Source organism: Eschrichtius robustus, chromosome 1 (genome assembly GCF_028021215.1).
Source record: "Eschrichtius robustus isolate mEscRob2 chromosome 1, mEscRob2.pri, whole genome shotgun sequence".
Taxonomy (NCBI): Eukaryota; Metazoa; Chordata; class Mammalia; order Artiodactyla; family Eschrichtiidae; genus Eschrichtius; species Eschrichtius robustus.
The window spans coordinates 167,029,141-167,050,655 of NC_090824.1; the positions used below are offsets into that span (position 1 = coordinate 167,029,141).

Here is a 21,515-nt window from a genome sequence, read left to right on the forward strand (position 1 = left end):
TAGCCTAGGTCCCCAACTAACACAATCGGCTCTATAGTACTGTACTGTAATAGGTTTATCATACTTTTCACACAAATGCTACATAAAAAACAAACAACATAAAGAAGACCTTTTTAATCTTACAGTACAGTACCTTGAAAAGTACAGTAGTAGCAGCTAACATCACTGTTGCTTTTACGCTTGCTTCCAGACATCCTGGGCTTGAAATAAAGATACTGTACTACTGTACTCTCTACAGTACTGTACAGTAAAGTACACAAAAGCACAGTCACTTGTAGAGGACGCACGCACGTGACCATGTACGCCAGACACGTGAGCTAACTTCCGTGACTGGACGTGCGAACGCACGTTCGCATCTTTGAAAGCTCGCAGCTTGAAGGTTCGTATGTAGGGCACTTACTGTGCTGGCTGACCGCGGCTCCTAGCGCTTCCTGTTTTACACTCTTCATGGCTCGGCTCGGCTCTGCATGGAAGAGTCACAGCCGACCCCCCCCCCGCCCCACTCCGGGGACCAAAATGCTTTTTGCAGGGTGGGTAGAGGGAGAGACAGCACCTCTTGAGCTGAGGGGCTCAAGCTAAGGATTGGATTTAGTCCGCAGTCCTTCGGTTGGAGACAGTTCCAACTGGGAAAGCGTTTTCCAGAAATTCACCTGCGGTAAGTCGTAGGATGACAACCCGTCTCTCTGGTGCACCTCCAGTTCCGCCTGCTGCTGCTGAAGCTGCCTGGGAAACAAGGAGTCAGCAGTCACGAAGAACAGAAGTGGCGCTGACGGGGCGGAGCCACAACTGTCCCCGCTCCCCAAGGGCACGGAGGGCAACGCCCGATGGATCTCTAAACTGTTCTCAGTTATGACTGATTTCATTATTTTTATGTCCCAAATCAAGACCCCAAGCCTTGTCTTTTCAGTGTAGGCTGCCAATATTTAGGAAATAAGTTTTGATTTATGACTTCATTTTATGCAGGGTAAAAGACACCAACACTAAAAGAGAAAAAAATTTAAGGCAAAATTCAGAAAAGCCCAATGATGCTGTTGGCTTCAGCCAACCCTTGCTTCCCTGTAAGCTGGTAGGAGGTGACATCATCCCATCCAAGTCTCACGCTAAATTTTCACAGTGGTTACTTTACCCCACATTAAAATTGAGATGGAAGTCGAAAGAGGCCATGTGGTTGTCCCGGTTGGCTGACCAGCAAGTGGCTGTGACACGACAGAGCCGGGATCTGACCTCACGTGTCTGACCCGGCTTGCTCTGCTCTCTGCATGGTACCGGGATGCTTGGGAAAGAAAAAGACTCCTTAGAGGGAATGGCTGCTTGACGTTTTAAAGTATGGAAACTGGGTTACTTTCAAGGCACAGTGAGTCCTGCAGCTCAGAGCCTAAAAAAGGGGCAGGATGGCCCTTAAACACCAACAAGGATGTCAGGCAAAAACTTACTGGCAAATTACTGACAAAAATCAGTCCCCCACCCTTGCCCGTGCATCAGTTTAAAGGACATGAACAGACCATTCAAGCATAAACAAACATGCAATATGCAATATGTATACATATAACATGTATATACATATAACAAGCAAGTAATTAGGAGAATATTTTCACCACTAAAATAAGCAAAATAAGTGCAAATTAAAATAACCTCGAAGTATAATTTTTCACCTACTAAGTTGGTAAAAACATGCTTAGTGTGGTGGCTTGGTGTTGAACCCACTCTGCTCACACTCTGTAGGAGAAGCGTGTGTGGACGCAATCTTCTTGGAAAGCAGTACGGCGACCACATTAGGAGGTATGGCCAGGGTCACACCCTTCCCTTCCAGGTGGTCCCCCTGCTGCTGGGGTTTCTGCTAAGGAAATGATTCAGGGGCAGGAAACAAGAGCTATCCACGCAAAGCTGGCTATAATAGGGGAGTGGCTTTGTAAACTACGTATATTAATTTGCTAAGGAAATACTCCACCGTCACCAACGGTGGCCACTGTGAAGACTATCTGGAAACACCAGAAGGTGTGATAAGAGTGTGTGGAAAAGTTCAGCACGAAATGTTATGGACGCTATGATTACGGCTACAAACATTATGTCCTATGTGGGTGAACAAGATTTGGAACATGGAAAAAAATATCTTAAGTGCTTGCATTAATTGGACAGATTTTCATTTTCACTATTTCACTATTTTAAGGCAAGAATGATCCTAGGGGGTCCCTTTGTACATCTTTGGACATCAAGCTTTTCTCATCCCTGGCCACGCCCTGGACAGAGAAGTAGCAGGACCCCTGGAGGGACGGCTCACAGATTCCCCCCGCCTTCACTCGGGGTGTGAGGTGCACGGAGAGCTCACTAGCACTAGACAGTCCACGGGGAGGAACAGAGGGGTGGGCTGGTGTGGACCAGCTCAGTCAGGGGAGCAGGTCCCTGCAGGGGGGGCCACTGCGAGCTCGCAGCGGGATAACTGCAACCTGAATCAGCAACCGAGGATCTGGGGGGCCCCCCCTCGGAGGAGCGGTGTAGTTGGGCCAGGGGGAGGGCAAAGACGCCGGCATCCACTGTGCATCCGCCCCAGCCCTCTGCTACGGCTCTGCACTCACGCAACTCACGCTAGCCTCACCGTGAGCTAACCCTCGAGGTAGGTATTTTAGAAACTCCCTTTACAAGTGGGGAAACTGAGGCCCAGAGAGGCTACTGGGCTGCAGAGACTGGATGGCGCTCTTGGAAGGGGTGATCCAAGAGGGTGTAGGGAAGGGGTTACTTGGCAGGTGTGGGACAGTGGTAAGGGAGACTCGGCTTGGATACTGAAGAACCCCTGGGCTAGCAGCAGTGGGGGGGAAGCCCAACTTCCCCCGGGCCGAAGGGGCAGGGGGAGCCGGCAGGGATCAGCTGCCTGATGACGGATGCAGCCTCCACTCGCCTTCGGAGGTGGCCGGCCTCCTCTCACCCCACTGTCTGCAACCTGTCCCTCCAATGGCCGGACAACTGGAAACCCTCTCGCTCCTGTCCACAGAGCTCAGTGTTGGCCCCTCCCGGGCACATAACAGGGCAGAGTGTGGAAACAAGGTCTCAAAGGGCAAACATGAATGTCAACACAACCGCCAGGCTGGTAGGTGGTGAAGACTGAGAAAGAAGAGGCTTTCTAACTCCGAGCGCAGAAGCATTCCTTTTACTGACTATTCTCAGCAACTAGGAACGGAATGAACAGAGGGGATCTGGTCCCCAGCTCCCCAGCTGGATCAGTCCCTGGTATTGATACACCATCTCCTCAGACGGGCCACTGGCCAGTCTCTGCCCGACCGCCACTGTCCTGGGGAGCGTGCTACTTTCCGAGGCAGCCTGCTCCATTTGTAGACAGAAACAATATAAAAAGTCTGTCCCCAAAACAGCCCAACTCTACCTTCCTGCAACTCCCAGTTTGAGTTCCAATTCTGCCCTGGAGAAACACAAAATAACTTGAATTGTGTTTCTCAACTCTTTTTCTCAGCATTCAAAGAGATGTACGGTCCGAACACTACTCACTCCTCCAGCCTTGCCTTTCACTTGGTGCCCCTGGCGTGTGTGTCCCCTGTAAGGGAAGACATCCTAGAAAAGGACCCCAGTTGGAGGACCCAGTGAATAGTTTACTTGGAACTAAGCCCGGGTGAGCCATGTCTTCAGTGAAGTGTGCTGAAATATCTACGCCAAGCTCTGTGCCAGGCACTGGACAGAGGATGATGACTCAGAACCTATGTGGTCTCTGCCCTTGGGGAGCTGACAACCTCCAGAGGAAAACAGACAAGTTGGCAAGCAACTGCAGTATGTTGAGTTAAGGCCACGACACAGGAAGAATGAGGTTCTATCTGAGCACACAGTATGTCTTCCCACCTTGGTGTGAGAGCCCAGGGAAAAGGTTAACAATAAAACCAGCATCCTGAGATTGCCCACCAGGCAGTCTAAGCCTACGCTTATAACACCAGGAAACAGGAGCACTAACAATAATTTTCAAAAAAATGGATATTTCAAAAACATTTTAAAGAATCGATATCATCATCAGTAGAAAAATCACAACTTTCTATATTTTCTTATTCTTACTTGACAGTTTTGTTTTGTTTTATTTTGATTTACATCTTGAGGGCACCCTCATCTTTCATTTGCAGGGCCTCTAAAATCTGAGTGTAGTACCCAGAGCCAGTACTTCGCTACTGTTTTCACATCTCTGCAAAAGTCCCATTTTACAGATCAAGAAATTGAGGCTCAGTGACACAGGTCTGTGTGGTGCACACAGGACTCAAAGCCAAGTCTGTCTGGTTGCAGAGCCCGCACTCTGTCCCACAGGTGTAACAAGAACCATCATGTCACGCCTCCCATTCCAGAGCTGTGGGCCCCACAAGACACCACCTTGAGCCACCAGGTGGGAGAGAAAAAAGAGGCCTGTGCTTTGGGATTTTGGGAGCAGTGAACTCCCCTTCTGGGCTTCTAATTTGCACAGAAGTGTGGCCAGGGCCTGAGGTGTTACGATGGGAGTTTGTTCTCAGCTCTGTTGCTCTGGGGGCTTTGAGACCACAGAAAGCAACTTTCACTGTAGAAGGAAAATAAAGTCTCAGCTTGGCTGGCAAATCCCAAGGATCCTAACCTCACTCCCCCTGTGGTCCGGACATCAGATTCTCTGTCCTGGCCTTTGGTTTCCACTTCCGTAGCCGAGTGCATGGGGAAGAAATGCTGACCTGCAGGCCGCCCCATCCTGAGAAGAGGCCAAAGGAGCTTTCTCGGCCATTTCACGGCAACGGAATAAAAATAAACCTTGGTGTGCTTGCAAATTCCAGAGAGGGAGAGACACGGCAGCTCGGCTGTAAGCTGACTGACAGTGAACGGGAGGGACCTGAGGGAACCGGGCTCCCACTGCCCCCGACCGCTGCCCCCTGCCCATTAGCTGGGGGACTAGAAACCAGACGCATCAAGCCCAGGCTTCCTGTCAGTGTGGCCTCCTTGCATGGGAAGGCGCAGGATGTTGGGCAGATGCAGACAATTTATCTCTGACGCTCCCAGAATGGAGGTTTTTACTCAGCCTGAGTAAGTGAGCAACCAGCCATTAGGGGGGCACTCAGGGGCAGCGTGTGATCGCACCCGTGGGAGTAACCGGAATCCAGCTTGGAGCCATCTCGGGGCTGGGCAAGCTCAGCTGACCAGAGCGAGGCTAATAATACCCACCATTGATTGAGTGCCGTCTGCATGCCCATTGTGAAGGACTCTGGGTGCCTGTCAAGGGGTTTGGAACTGTTCTGATCAGGGACGGGGCGTAGTGTTAGTGTGGTTTTACAGAGATGGTGTCTGGGGCCGGATGGAAGGCAGGAGGAACCGGTCAGGAAGGAGGACGGATGCTCCCCCAGGAGATGGCAAACGCCTGGATGGGGTCATCGGAGAAGGGGCAGAGGAGGAGAAAGAGGGCCAGAGAGGACCCCAGACGGAACCTGTGGGCCCCGGTTCTCTGCCAGGTTGTCTGTTGCAGGTGGATGCGAGGGCAGGACCCAAGACAAGTCCCAGGATGGGGCTTGGTGACAGGGAGTTTTCGCCCCTTCCCCTTCTCTAAGTTCTGCAGAGACCAGGAACGACACCTTCCTTGTAGGTCTTCTTTGCTTCCTTTTACTCCCTGCTCCCACATCCTATCAACTACCGGCCAGGTGGGCTGGGCCCGAGACAGCCATCCTTGAAGACGTGGGGATGGACGGCGGGCCCTGAGACGCCCACCGTGACTATGGGCGTGGTGGAGTTTCAAGGACACACACATACGGGCACAACACGCAGCTGTGGCTATGAAGACCCACAGTGACTTTGTAAGGGGCTGTCACACAAACAGGGCTCCAACCCAGCAGATGCAAAGGGATGCCTTCGGTCCCCGCTAAGGAAAGCACAGCACCTGGGTCGTGCGAATGACTCCCGCACCAAGACGCCCACGGCTTGTCTGCCTGAAACAGTGTCGATCACTAGACACTAAGACGTGGGCACGTTTCAGAGTTGTGCCACCAGGGTGTGAAATGGGAGTCTGTGTTTTTCTGGACTTCGTTCCATTTTCCTGCATCAACGTAAGAGGAAAATAGGCAAGGGTGACAAAGAGGCCTTCTTTTCAGCAGCTTCAAATGCTAACCATTAACACTCCATTTCCCTGGGAAGTTTCTTTTGGGTGCTCCTGACTGAATGCAACTGGGTCTGCAACTCCCCACCCAGCCCCGGCCCCCGCCCTGCAAGCACAGAGCATGTAAGGACTTTTCCATAACGAGTCTGCCTACTGCTGGCGACGTTTAGCCACAAGTTTGAAGCAGGGTGGACAGTTCTCATGACAGTTGTCACTGCCCTCTACTGTCCACAGTAAACATTTCCTACCATCTCTTCCCACCGAAGACCTTTTGGTCCAGCAGACAATAGCTCAGGCCTCTGCTGTGAGCCCATGTGCCGATGGGGCAATGTCACCCCATCTAACCTCAGTGAGCTGCCAGGAGCAATCGTCCTGAGAAGGGATGTAGGGAGACACCCCTGGGGACAGAATGTTCTGTTTGGTCAACGATGTCTGACTTCCAGGAAAATAAATCAAAACCTCTGCCTGTGATTGCTTTTAGGAGGAAGGGCTTCACTTTCCTTCCAGGCTCCGCTGCAGCGCTACCTGCTGGGGATGCTTTCCCAGAGGCCCTGTGTGGAAGCGTGGATTCTCTGTCTCCCCTGTGCCCTCACGATGGCGTTTTTACCTGTCCCTCCCTCCTGCTGCCTACTTCTCACGCTCTCCATGTGACGGGAGCCTTCCGGGGGGGGGGGGGGGGCCGGGGTGGTGGTGGTGCAGAGACCAGGACAGAGGCATCCTGAGTTTACTGGACGCCTGGCACAGTGTTCAGTGACTACCCACTGCGTTGAACTGAGTCGCAACGAGGCACGCGACCGTGATGGCTGAAGCTTGTATTCATGTTAGAAGTGAATGAATGGTGAAAAAGGTAAAACTACCAAAAACCCAAAAAAGGGGAGCTTCAGTCTGTTCTTCTGCCCTAAGTCTAGAGGACTCTGCCCGGTCCCCAGCCTGGGACCGTGCTCTTTACTGCAGAGGGAGGCCCGCACTTGAGCAGCTTCAACGACAGGTGGGCTGTCCCCGCCACACCCTCAGAGGTTCTCTCGCTGCAAGCCACAGACATCAGGCACCACACGCGCGGCAGGCGTGGGGCAGGAAGGCAGGCAGGGATGAATGGGAGAGAAGAGGGACAGGATCATAGCCGGAGGCACCTTGCACTAAGAGCCAGTCAACAGGTTGGCATCAAGAGGGGGAACGTTCTAGGAGAGCGCCCACGGCTCGGAATGCGTGGCCGGCTTGCCCGTTTCCACGGCTTCGGGCACAGGCAGCTGGCGGGGCTGGAGAGGGGCCGGGACAGGCGGGGGGAGCCTGCGGATGAGCTGTGGCTTGCACAGATGCCGAGCAGGTTGTTGCTCTCTCGCTCACTTCAGCCTCGTCCCCCGGGGCTCCCACTGCCCGTCCCTGGCTCCAGGTCAATGAGCACACCTGTTACCTTCATCCTAGGAGCTCCTGGAGGTCAGGCCTGTGTCTCACCTCCACACCCCCCTCTGCGGAACGAAGAAGGAGCCATGGGATCCTGAGCCCTGCCCGTCTGACTCTTCCTCCTGTTTCTTGAGATTCACCATTTTCCCCAAGGCCAGGGTGGGACATAGGCCTGGCACTAGTGGGTGCCGCTCGGCTCCCTCTCCTGCCCAGGTCGGGTGAAGTGGGAGAAGCAAAAACCCCTCCATCTGACTGAGTTTACCGAGCAGTGACTAGACAAAGTCAGTTATTAAAACATAATAACATTATCTTTTTGCATACCTGGATCTACAGCTATATTTACTCCTGTGATTCTCACCACCAGCAAAGTCCTGACTAGAATATGGAGGTGTAAGAAGAATCAGAATCAAGTAAGCCAAGGGATAAGCTGTAAAGAAAGAGGAGTCGGGACTTCCCTGGTGGCGCAGTGGTTAAGAATCTGCCTGCCAATTCAGGGGAGTTGGGTTCGAGCCCTGGTGCGGGAAGATCCCACATGCCACAGAGCAACAAAGCCCATGCGCCACAACTCCTGAGCCTGCGCTCTAGAGCCCGCGAGCCACAACTACTGAGCCCATGCGCCACAACTCCTGAGCCTGCGCTCTAGAGCCCGCGAGCCACAACTACTGAGCCCATGCGCCACAACTCCTGAGCCTGCGCTCTAGAGCCCGCAAGCCACAACTACTGAGCCCATGCACCACAACTCCTGAGCCTGTGCTCTACAGCCTGCGAGCCACAACTACGGAGCCCATGCGCCACAACTACTGAGCCTGCACTCTAGAGCCTGCGAGCCACAACTGCTGAAGCCCGTGCGCCTAGAGCCCGTGCTCTGCAACAAGAAAAGCCACCGCAATGAGAAGCCCGTGCACCGCAACAAAGAGCAGCCCCTGCTCGCCACAACTAGAGAAAGCCCACGCGCAGCAACAAAGACCCAATGCAGCCCAAAATAAATAAATATATAAATTAATTTATATTAAAATAAAAAAAGAAAAAGACAAAAAGAGGAGTTGGTCAGACAGTCTGGGAAGAATGACCAGAGAGAACGAGTTATTGATGAGGTCCCTGGTGGCTGCTGGGAAAGCAAGTTAGCAGAGCTGGGTGCCACAGCCAGGCTCTCGGGGGTCAAGAGGAGATGCATGGTGAGGGGGCTCCAGTACAGACAGGTGGCAGGGCCAGCTGGGAGGAAAGCAAGGAGGATTGGCAAGACAGGGGTTTTCCAAGATCAGGAAGCCATGTGCCTCGGTGAGGGCCTGGGAGGGAGGCTGTGGCGGGACTGGACGAGAACCCAGGGGCCACAGGAGACAGAGGATGCGCTGGGAGCTAGAAAGCAAATGGAGGGCTTGGCCCTGGAGGGAGAAGCCAGCAGAGCAGGAGTGGAGGGGATGGAGACAGACCCTCACGTGAACAAGGAGAGGTTCACGCGGAGGGCCCTGGCTTCTCTGTTCGCTGGAAGGCAACACGATGTGTGCAGGGTTCGAAGAAAGCGCGCACTTAGCGGATCTGGGGCAGCCCGTACAGAACAAGCCAAGAAACCTGAGCAGCTGCGGCAGGTGGCAGAGGGCTTGCCGCCGCCTCCAGAGCATTGGTACTGACTGCTGCAGACCCCACCGCCCAGGGCTGCTACTCTGCCAGGGTGATTCACACACACCGTCTACGCGCAGGATCCGAGGCGGGGGGGTTCTGTTATTCTCCCCATTTTACAGATGAGCAACTGAGGCTTCAAAAGAGCAGGTGACTTGCCCAGGTGGGAGCTGGGGTAGAAACCATGGTCACCTGTCCTCTGAGCGATCTTGTGTGGACCCAGCTGTCAAGCCCTGTGCCTTGTGGCCCAGGAGCAGGGCCAAAGCCGAGACATTGAGGGTGCTGCCTGGAAAGGAGGCTGCTTTGTGGGACCCAGATGGGAACCCCCAAACCCAGGGAGCTGGGCTATGGCAACGGAGAGCCCTGAGGGAGGCCAGGAGGTCACGGTGAGTGCCCGGAGGCATCAGTGCCCAGGGGGGCTGTTAGCAGATGAGGATGGGGAGGTGGCCAGGGTGGGAAGAGACTCCACGGACTCAGTGTGGAACCTGGGAAAGCGGAGGACGGCAGTGCACTGACCGGTACGGGGAGACACGGTGACAGTTTCACCAGTCGGCTCATCTCATGCCCCTGAAGGCTGCAATTCCTCCCACACACTGGGCACAGCTTCCATGTGCTCCTGCACACCTGAACATCATTTTGCCTTTGTTCCTGTTGGTTCTCTGGACTTCTATTTCCTCGAGAGGAAGTCCAGAGAGGAGGCATGACCCTCCTGTATCTAGGAGCCGGACCTCATCTAATCCTCACGGGAACCTGAGAGGGAGGTGTTATCACCCCTTCCACACGTGAGGAATGAGGGGACACACCAGTCAAGGTCACACGGCTGGGAAGTCGGTGGGGCCAAGACAGGAGCTCGGGTCTGTGTGTTAACATGCGGTGGACACAGCGGTGGTGACGCCAGTGAAGATCTTGGGAGGACTGCGTCAGTGATCAGGCAGAAGAGAAACGACGTGTCCCGAGGGCGCCCACCCCCACGCCGCCTGCCTGCCCCGACACCCTAGCGCTGCCAAGAGGCTCAGCCTCATTCCTCTGCCCCCGGCTTCAGCAGGACCACGAAACCAAGCCAGGCGGCAGGCACACCGCGGAGGCACGAGGAAGCCCCCAGCTCTGCCCTGCTGGGCTCTGCAGCGAAAACAGCATGGGAAACCAGAGCACCTCGAACCGACTGTGCTGACGGAGAGGGAGGGATATGGGGGTCATCGCTCAGCGCTGGGGTCTCACACCTCAGGAGGGAATTGAGAAGGGGGTCCCGGAAGGGGAAGGTACCTACTTGACATTGGTGTTGGTGCAGATGATGTACTCGATCTCATCAGAATAGGGGTTCTGGAAGGTGAAGCTGCTGGTGCGGATTAACACCCACTCCCGGTTCTTGGTGCGGAATCGATACATGACCGACAGCACTTGGCCTTTCAGCTTCACCACCTGAGCAAACATTTGGAGAAGGAAGTCAGCGGGAGGAAGGATGGTGCCAGACAGAGGAGGGGGAGGCAGCCAGCGGGAGCTCAGGACAGGAGCATCGTAGCCAAAGACAGGCACGGAGGGAGGGTGGGGGTGGGAGAGAGCGGTCACCTGACGGGAGCCCTCTGTCCACTTCCCCCGTGAGGCAGGGCACTGCATTTAGGTTGTTCTGTCTCCACTGTGTGAGAAACCAACTAGTCAATGCCCATTTGATATCAGAACGTTTCAGCGTTTACAAATCAGATCATGAAAACTCTACAAGCTGGAGGGTTTCCCTTTTTGCCTTGGCTGCCAGGGCGCTCTGAGTTTGGTGCCAGTGCTCCCATGAAGTAAGGCTCTCACACTCAGCTATGTCGTGACATTGTATTCATGGGTTTATTTATTCATACCTCTCATTAAGAAATTCTTAAACTGTTTAACATTGTAGATTGGATTAAATATACTCTCTGGGAGAGATAAAACAAAATAACTAATTTCTATGCATTATCTATTTGTATGCATGTATCTATTATTACCCTTCTTCTTCTTCTTTTTTGGCTGTGCTGTGTGGCATGAAGGATCTTAGTTCCCTGACCAGGGATCGAACCCGTGCTCCCTGCAGTGGAAGCGTGGAGTCTTAACCACTGGACTGCCAGGGAAGTCCCTCTACGATTACTTTTTATGTTGCAGTATGGTTTCCAAAATACTTCCAAATGTAAACCCTCACAAGAACTAGGTGAGGTGAGCTTTACTATTTACAGAGGATAATGCTGAGTGTCACCGAAATAAAATAAGTTGCCCAAGATCAGACAACTTTGGTGGAAAAGCTGGGACAGGAACCAAGATCTTGCTTCCAAACCACAAGTGTGTTTCAGCGGACACACGGCTGGCTTTCCTGCTCTGTGCAGACACACACGATCTATCACACACAGAAACCCGGAGATGCGGAGGCGGGCGGGCGCAGGTGCAGAAGGCGGCAGTTCTCAGGGGCAGTCCTCGGCTGAAGCAGGAACGTGAGAAGAAAGGACACAGATGGCTGGTGCGCCTGGGCCTGGCTGTGCTCATGCACCCAGGACAAAGCAAGGCAGACAGGAGCGCCCCCTCCTGGCCTTCGGGACGGGAAGGCCCCAGGCGCTGGGCAGCCGGCCGGCCCGACTGCGGACCATAGTGTGACCAGAGATGAGAATGGGGACCTGGTCCTAGGGGTCGGCGAGGCACTTGTGCTTTATTCCAGGTTGGACGTCAGTAGCCAGTCTGGGGGCAGGGACCCCCTCGGTCACCGAGTCTCCCCCACCCTCAGCCCAGGGCCTGGCACAGAGCAGGCACCTGAAGCACATTTCCTGAGCCGACCTGATGCATCTGTGGCCCCGTGCCATGGGCTGATGCAGCCGGGGTGACCATCCGCTTTCGGTGCCACCCCTGGGGAGCAGGATGAGATGAAACCTGAGGGTGCTGGGCTCCCTGGTGGGAAATTCCACGTGATAGAGAAACCAAACCAAAAGCGAAAGGAGGGGAGACCCTTCCTGACACTTCACGTGAGGAAGCAAAGCCGTGGGGCGAGGCCAGGCCGGGCGCTCGGGGGTGCCTGCCAGCCGGCCTGCAGCCCCAACAGGAAGCTGGCCAGAGGACAAGGCCACGTGCCCCTGAGGTCGATATTCTGAGGGGTCCTCTGCGGGACTCCTCTGAGTCTGCACAAAGCACACGGGACACAGGCAGCACCCCCGTCGTGAGACCACGTCTTCCACACTCAGAAGCTCGCGGACGGAGACTTTTCATGTTTCCTCTAACCAGGATGCCTGAGATGGTGTGAAATTTTTTAACTCCATGTAACAAACACTCCCAAGGCACGGCCTGTGTGCAAGCTCAGCCCTTGGAGCTGTGGCTAAAGAGCTGACGGAGGGAGCGCAGCCCTGCACCCGCCTCGGGGCCGACGTACAAGCATCTTGTGCATGTTACCTCACGCAGTCCTCACAGCAGTATTTTGTGTAACTGGAAACTGAGCCTCAAAGGAGTTAACTTAACTATCCTGCCAAAGCCTTATGCCTGAGGAGGGGCAGAGACAGGATGGGATCCCAGGTCTACCTGACCCTGTGCCCCTTGTCTTTTCTTGAATCGCTATAGCTGAGACAGAACACTTCTCCCCAAAGAGCTTCTCACCTAGCACAGGCAGGGCAGGTGCATGGGTAACTGTAACTCAGAGAGAGCAAATACCACTACAGAAACATAAGATTGAGGCAGGAGATAGGTGGGCCCCAGGCTGAGCAGCTCGAGTTTTCCCGCTGTGGACAGATACTCCAAAATAGCAGGAGCGAGAGAAGAGCTTGGCCCTGCCCAGATAAGAGATAAAAAGACCACATATTCCTCATTCTCGAAGTCAAGGAGACCTTCCTGACTACACACGTGCAGAAAGGCTCCTTGGAGGTCAAAAAGGAAAGGGGAGCCACCCGTAGTAGGTGATGTCAACCTACCCGTAGGCCTCTTCACTAGAATCCACCTCGGCTAAGAGATGCGCGTACACATGGGAGGACCCTGAGATAAATCAAATACGGACTCAGAACCAGGCAAAGCAAGATGACTGGACAAAAGAAACGGGAAGAAATGCCCCATGTAAGTGACTCTCTCTCTGAGCCCGCCCGTGTGTCTATCCACACGTACTCTTTTTCCTCCTAATGAACATTTTACTTGTTTCACTACTTTCTGCCTTTGTGGGATTCTTTTCTGCAAAGTTGAAGGGCCAGGGCCGTGTCACTGGCCACCGGTCTAGCGGCTCGGATCTGGTGCTCTCACTGCCGCGACCTGACCTCAATCTCTGGCCAGGAACCGGAAGCCCTGCTTCAAGCTGCTGCAGGCCGAGGCCACCTGAGAGCAAGATCAGGTGCCACGGGTTACCAGCATGTCGAGGGGACGGCCTTTCTCAGGGTCCAGAAAGGGTTCCTGGAGGGAGATGGGTTTGGGTAAAATGTTGGCAAGTGAACGCGCTGCGCCTTCTGGGGAGGGCTCTCCTGGCAGAAGGAGCAGCGTGAGCAGATGCCTGGGGGCGGGGAGACCTGAGGTGCGGCGACGGGGGATGGGACTAGGCACGTTAAGGCAGTGTGGGTATCACAGACCAGGCCTGGAGACCAGGCTGGTATGTTCAACTGCGCCTTATTCAGGTGCGATGCTAGTGTCCTAGATCACAAAGGCCAGGCATAAACCCAGCCTCGCCCAGCTCTTCCTGAAAACAGCTTTACTCATCACCACCACCACTACTACCACCGTCACCATTGAAGGCATCTGAGCAGAGAGAAGAAGGAACCTGTCTCAAATCTCACTGGGTTCCACTCTTTCATCTGACTTCTAGGTCAACTGGGATCCAGAGAGGGAATCCAAGAGCAGACACCAGAGCGAACTCAGGATTCCCAGCCGACCTCACAAACCAATCTCAAAATTCCTCACAAACTCGATCCCACTCCAAGGTTTCACGTCAGGGCCATTCAAATACTTTTGTTTAAATCCGGAGTCAAGGGCTGACTCCGAACTGACATAGTCTCCTCCGTGCTTTTGCAAAAACAAGCCACTTCGCTTTATCAACATCTGTCCCTCACCCCGACCACCGGTGGCTAGAACCCAAAGAACACAAGTGAGGGGCCTAGGCCTGGCGCTCTGCAGGATGTCCTTGTGGCTGCTGCCTGCTGCCCGCTGAGCCCTGTGACCTGCCCTGGCTGCCGGCTCTCGGGCGTGGCTGCTTTGGCTTTGCCCCCTGCCTGAGGAATGAGGTGGCTGCTCTCAGAGCGAGGGTTACTTAAGCCAGATACCAGGGTGGGATCGATGTTAAATTCCTGCTTTTCCTTTTAAAATCTCAGGGGTGCTGTCAGATGGTGAGGCCGGTGTGGGGCTTTGGTGATGGGGATGGATGCTTTGGAAGGAGGCAGGCTCCAGCCCTAGCTCTGTTATTGCCTTGCTGTGTGACTCGGGGCAGGTGACTGAACCTCTCTGAGCCCTGGTTTCCACTGCAAAAACGTGGGGATGATAATATACTGTGAAGGATTGAGCATCATACAGGATAATGTATGACAAAGGGTCTGGCTGGTTACCAACAGTGATGGGGGGGGGCGGGTCACATCACTGTTAGAGCTTCATTTGCATATGAAAATGAAGCCAACCCAGTCCAAAGAGGACAACGCTAGACCACGCAGTTTATAATAATTTCCACATATTTAGCAAAGATGGCGTAAGAGATAGACTATAGCAGCGTTTACTGAATGTTTAACCATTCTGATTTCACATTGTTTCCAAACTGAAAGTCACCTGCTGTGGGTGATGATCAATTTAGACTACTTTATTAAGAGCATCCACATGCAAACGCCATAGCCAGTGGTGGAGATGATGGTGAAAAGCACAGATGTGGAGCGTGCCCACAGGAAGCTTATGTTTTAGTAGAGGAGACAGAAAAAAAAAAAAAAAAAAGGAAATCAATGGACAAAGAAAACAATTGAAAACTGGAATAGTTGCTGTGGAGGAAAAACGAGGGACTGAGAAGGAGGTTAGGGGATCTTTCTCAGCTAGGGTAGTCACTGATGGGGTCTCTGAGGTGACAGGAGTTAAAACCTAAAAGATAATAGGTGTCAGTCACGTGAAGAGTGAGGGTCAGAGGAGACACGTACAAAGGCCCTGAGGTGGGAGAAAGCATAATGTGTTCAAGGAACCAAAAGAAGGCCAGGGTGGCCCATGTGTAGTGAACACATGCGGATGAGACACGCAGGGCGAGGTTCCTGCAGCCGTGGTGAGTAAGGGGCTTGGACCTGCTGCTAGGTGCACGGGAAAGCCATCGGCACTTTTTAGATAAAGATGTGGCAAAATCTAATTTACGTTTTCAAAATGGTTTGGCCTGGGACAAGAATAAAAGCAGGGAGACCAGCCAGGAAGCTGTTGCAAAAGTCAAAATGAGAGATACGGACAGGTGGCCTAGGCAAGGTCAGTAGGAGCGGAGAGGGAGAAGGGGGCAGGTTATGGGTGTCTCTTGAGGTGTAACAGGAGCACTCGATGGGCTGTGTGGAGGGAGATCAAGGGAGGAGTGAAGACTGTTTCTTGGTTTCTGGCCTTTGCAACCAGAAAGGCAGTGGTGCAAGGGAGATTGTGGGCTGTGAGAAGAGACTCGAGCATTCTGTGTTTGAAGGTTAATGGGCATTTGAGTGCAAGGGTTGCGTAGGTGCCTGTATATCTGCAGGCGATGGTCTGGACTGAAGTCATCCAGTGGATAAAATCGCCTGGGGGGTCTGTTTCTGTTTTGTAAATAAGTTCACTTATATCATTGAAAAAAATTAGATTCCAACGATGAGTGATATCATATGGTATTTGTCCTATTTACAAAATAGAAACAGACTCACAGATTTTGAAAACAAACTTATGGTGACTAAAGGGGAAACGTTGGGGGGGAGGGATAAATTAGGAGCTTGGGATTAACATACGCACACTACTGTATATAAAATAGATAACCAATAAGAACCTACTTACTATATAGCACAGGGAACTCTACTCAGTATTCTGTAATAACCTATATAGGAAAAGAATCTGAAAAAGAATGGATACATGTATACGTATAACTGATTCACTTCGCTGTACACCTGAAACTAACACAACATTGTAAATCAACTATACTCCAGTAACATTTTTTTAATGAAAAAAAAATCGCCTGGGGGATATTAGAGAGAAGGAGAGAAGTTCCCTAGGGCATCATGGCTTGGAGATGCAGGCAGAAGAGGGACGACAAAGCAGTCTGACAGGTGGAAAGAAAAAAGGAGCTGGTGATGTTTGGGAAGAACAGAGAGGAGCGCGCAGGGCGCAGGAAGGGTTATGCGATCTGCGCGCACAGGCGGCGGGTAATTGGAGCACTAGGTCTATTTGTGCAGACATAATCAGGCCTTTAATAGGAGAGCTCGGCTGTCAGAGGCCCTCATTCTGAAACACTTGTAAAGCAGAATGTCAAGGACTTATTCTCTCAGATGAATGACGAGCTATTATTCCCTCTTAAAAAGTCATTTAAAGGCCCCTCTGCAGTAACATTGCCCGTGCTTTTCTTTGCGGGGACTGAAGCGAGTCGCCGGAGTCCTTTGAGAAACTGGCTCTCTCTCTCTCCTCCCAGGTGGACCCGAGCTCAGGAGGTGGCAGGTCCTCAGTGAGAAGCCTGGTTCTCTCACTGACTGCCCACGTGACCCTAAGGTGCTCTTCCTTCACTGAGCTTCACTTGACTCACCTGTAGCATGAAGATAATAATGCCCATCTCCTGTGACTGTCGTGAAGGTTCAGGAAACCAGTGTGCGCGAAAGGGATTTCCATAGCGCCTGGCACATAGTAGGTGCTCAATAAACCGTAGCTGATCATAATGATGCTCGGGATGCAGTCAGTAGTGCGGCCTTCCTCTCAGACCCTCACGGTCATCCTCAATCCTTCTCTCTCCTTCACTGTCTCTATCCAAAGCATCACTAACCCCACAACCGTCTCCTCTGCTGCTCCTACCCCATTTCAGGTCTCACCACCTCTCACCTGGGCAACTGAAGCAGGCTCCCAATTTGTCCTTTGTTCCAGTTATTTCGTACCCTTGTCTCTCCTGCATACCTGGGCTGCTAAAATCGTTTTTCAAAAACATTGCTCCACTTCAAATCCTCAAGGGAATCCGTACTTAAATGACTCAGGAGAGAATTTAAGCGCCTTGCAATGGCACATGAGGCCCTTCAGAATTTGGCCTCACCGGGCTCAACTTTGACCACTGCCCACCTCCTCCCCACAAGCCGGCCAGTGTCACTCCAGCCGTGAGGAACTACTCATAACTCTCCCAAAAGGCCATGCTCTTTTGCATCTCAGGTGCTGGCCCCTCTGTCTAGAACGTCATTTCTTCTCTGCTCACCTTTTAAGACCCATCCCAATTGTCAGCTCCCCTCGGAGACTGTTCTGGCCTCTTCCCCACACTGCCAACCTCCCCCTCCTCTGCTCTTCTCCCATGAACAGAAATTCCTTCCTGATGATCTGCCGTCCCCACTGGAGTGCGAGCTCCTTCGTGGCAGGGGCCCTGACTGATGACTTCGGTGGGACCCTGCTGGCCTGCCTGGCACATCGAAGGACTACATCCGTGTGCACCCGGCTTCTACATCAGCTGTAAATGAGCACTGGGGGTACCTGCTGAAAGCTCTCCCGCAGATGGCTCTGATCCTCAGAGTGGCAGAATTCCAAAATGTCCTTTCCTAGAAGATCCTAAATAAAGAGACAAGCTTTAATAATCTCCAATCCCACGTTTCATGTTTTTTTTTTTTTTTTTTTAAAGATTTTTTTTTTTTTGATGTGGACCATTTTTTTTTTTTAAATTTAATTTATTTATTTATTTATGGCTGTGTTGGGTCTTTGCTTCTGCGCGAGGGCTTTCTCCAGTTGCGGCAAGTGGGGGCCACTCTTCATCGCGGTGCGCGGGCCTCTCATTATCGCGGCCTCTCTTGTTGCGGAGCACAGGCTCCAGACACGCAGGCTCAGTAATTGTGGCTCACGGGCCTAGCTGCTCCGCGGCATGTGGGATCTTCCCAGACCAGGGCTCGAACCCGCGTCCCCTGCATTGGCAGGCAGATTCTCAACCACTGCGCCACAAGGGAAGCCCTACGTTTCATGTTTTTATATCTCACTGTTAGACAACAGTGTTCACATACACCCCCTTCAACCCTTTAGCTCACACCATCATTAGGGGGAAAAAAGTGGATGCAAATTTTCTCTTTGAGCAATCGTGGAGCTGGCGTCTGGGACGCTATCCTCAGTCCTTTCGGCACGTTCAATACCGACTTCTAATTTTGCTAAGGCATTAGAGCAGCAGCTTCAAAATGCACTTTTATTTTTGTTTGCCTTGGAGAGGCAAACTGCACAGGCAAACTGTAATAAACATATTTTAATAAACAAAAAGAACGCAAATGATAGCATGAGGACAGATGTGTTGCCTATGAAAACTGGAATTGTTTAAATGGGGAAACTGCAGCTCTCTCGTGCCTGGAGAAATGCTGTTATCATAAAATAACTGTACTTGCTAAAAGCCTGTTTACTACCTACCTTTGCTCCTCTATGTTTCATTCAAAGGACCCAGCATTAACCCCAAACAAAAGTGTTTTGCAATGAAACCAACTATAAAAAGATAAACCGTCAAAAGGCAAATGCGTTGTAGGAAAGTGGTCCAGTTGGAAGTGCCTTAAATGGCAAAGGATTTAAACTAAGTCATCGATCAGAACCCAAATCAGCAAATGGCCTCAGTGGGAGCTGACACTGACAGTGGAAAGGAAGTCTTATTTGTGTGCCAAAAAGCATCTAGATGCCCATGGAAGGTGCCGGTGGATAAATGGATCTGGCTGGAAACATAGGGCCATCAGAGGTTATGGTGATTTTGGAAACAGATTAATTTTCCCCATCATTCCAATCCAAAATCTGAAGTTTGCATCAACCTAGAGATATAGAATTATATGAATGGTTCCCATATTTCAATTTGGTCTGTTCTAAAATATATATGTGGGCTTCCCTGGTGGCTCACTGGTTAAGAATCCGCCTGCCAATGCAGGGGACACGGGTTCGAGCCCTGGTCCAGGAAGATCCCACATGCCACGGAGCAACTAACCCCGTGAGCCATAACTACTGAGCCTGTGTGCCACAACTACTGAAGCCCACGTGCCTAGAGCCTGTGCTCTGAAACAAGAGAAGCCACCACAATAAGCCCGCGCACTGCAACAAAGAGTAGCCCCCACTCGCCGCAACTAGAGAAAGCCCGCATGCAGCAACAAAGACCCAACGCAGCCAAAAATGAAATAAATAAAATAAACAAATTTATAAAAATATATATATATAATTAAAATACCCATATCAACATATCCCAAACTTTGTTCCTTTTTTTTCTTTCTTTTTTGTTCAAATGCTTTTTATTTTGAAAATTTAAATCTACAGAAAAGTTGAAAGGGTGGTATGATAAACACCTGTGTGTCGTTTAGCTTGATTCATCAATTGTCAATATTTTGCCACATTTGCATTTTTCTCTTTCTTTCATATATATGTAAACATAAATATATAAGTGAAACATAAAATATATAGAAATGAAATATCTTTCATATACACATATATTTAAAAATTTTTTATTGAATCATTTGAAAATAATTAGCAGAAATCATGACACTTCTCCCTGAAATATGTACCTCATAAAAATGACACCATCTCACAAATCCATAATATACCATATTATGCCTAAAAAAAAAAATCAATAATTATTTGATAAAATCACCCACTATTCCATACATATTAACATTTCCTCCCAAATGTCCTTTATAAGTCTTCAGGCTGAGGACCCAATTAAGGCTCTTACATTGCATATTATTATTTTATCTCTTTGGTTTGTCTTAATTTGGAACAATCTCTCCTGCCTTTTGGTGTTTCTCATGACTTCTGTGTTTCTCACTGACTTTTTTTTAAAAAAAAGGCCTTGAAAATGTGCCCCCTGTAAAAAGAGCTTCCAAATACATTTGAGAAACAAGCAGTTAGACAAAATTAACTGAACATCTTTAAGACTTTTCAGCGTCTTTCACACTAATATACTTTTAAAGTTTCTAAGGAGATTTCCCGTTTGGTGTTAATCAAACTTAATTGATCAGAGAGCCTCTTTTTCATAGAGCATTTTAACTCTAGTTTGAGAAAAATCAGCTAGATTAAATGAAATGGTTAGGACAAAAAATGGAGAGTTAATTTTAAGCAGTGAAGTGGCATACAATGTTTTTTTTGCTTTGGAAGGACATTACTGTACCCAGGTAGGGAGATGGATTTTTATCCTGTGTTTCCCTATATTGTGATGTACAATATCTCAAACAAATGAAGTAGGTGCATTTTAAGTAAAACTAAATCTCTAGCTGACTGCCATGAGCTCAAAACCACCTACCTGGGGTTGGTAGCCAATCACACTGATGCATCTTGGGTCCACAAATGTGATGATCCCATCAGAGTTATGCCGGGATAAGAATTCCGTTGGCACCGACATCCCGCTCATGTCCATGCACACAGGAGAGCTGGTCACCTGGATGGAGAAATCCACAGGGAGGTGGTGATGGAGACTGAGTTAGAGAATGGGAACAATCCATGTGGATTTTTTAAAAAATTAATTAATTAATTAATTAATTAATTTTTGGCTGCGTTGGGTTTTCGTTGCCACGCGCGGGCTCTCTAGTTGCGGTGAGCCAGGGCTACTCTTTGTTGCGGTGCACAAGCTTATTGCAGTGGCTTCTCTTGTTGCGGAGCACGGGCTCTAGGCACGTGGGCTTCAGTAGTTGTGGCATGTGGGCTCAACAGTTGTGGCTCGCGGGTTCAGCAGTTGTGGCGCGTGGGCTTAGTTGCTCTGCGGCATGTGGGTTCTTCCCGGACCAGGGCTCGAACCCGTGTCCCTTGCATTGGCAGGCAGATTCTTAACCACTGCGCCACCAGGGAAGTCCCCCATGTGGATTTAATTTCACAGATCCCTCCAGGTCATGAGTACAATGAGTCTAAAATGTTTCAAACTGCCTTGGCCACACCCTGGACTAACCCAAAGAGTGGACCACTTTCTTTACATTTCTGAGCCCCAGTTTCCTTATCAGTCCCTGGGAATTAGGAAGCTGTAACCTCATAGGGTGGTTGTGAGGTTCAGAGAGACACTGCATGTCAAACCCTGGCACAACACCTGGCACACAGCTGGTGCTCAGAAATGTTAATACCCTTCCCTTCACCCACCTTCCCATTACTAAGGATGGGAAATGAGTCTAAGGAACTGGTCAAAATATTTGGAAAGTCTGTATTTGTGAACTGAATTTACCCAAGTATTCTTTCTTCCCCATTTGCAAGGAATAACCAATGCTTATCACATGTGAATGGAATAGCTTATTCACCTCTCTGAAAATGGTAAGACCTAGGAAACCAGGGATGTGAAAGGTCAGTGCCCCCTGAACTACATCTATCATGGCCCCTT

At 50.9% G+C, this 21,515-nt stretch overlaps 1 protein-coding gene across 2 annotated transcripts in view; it reads right to left on the reverse strand.

Moving 5' to 3' along the window:
• Positions 1–21,515, reverse strand: part of ARNT2 (aryl hydrocarbon receptor nuclear translocator 2) — a 193,072-nt gene that overhangs the window by 24,782 nt on the left and 146,775 nt on the right. For both annotated transcript variants that reach the window (XM_068559007.1, XM_068559000.1), the window contains exons 10-13: positions 20,457–20,591; positions 17,690–17,764; positions 10,371–10,522; positions 651–723 (exon numbers count right to left, since the gene is read on the reverse strand). In XM_068559007.1, the coding sequence (XP_068415108.1) occupies positions 651–723; positions 10,371–10,522; positions 17,690–17,764; positions 20,457–20,591 (435 nt within the window). The remainder of the gene's footprint in view (positions 1–650; positions 724–10,370; positions 10,523–17,689; positions 17,765–20,456; positions 20,592–21,515) is intronic.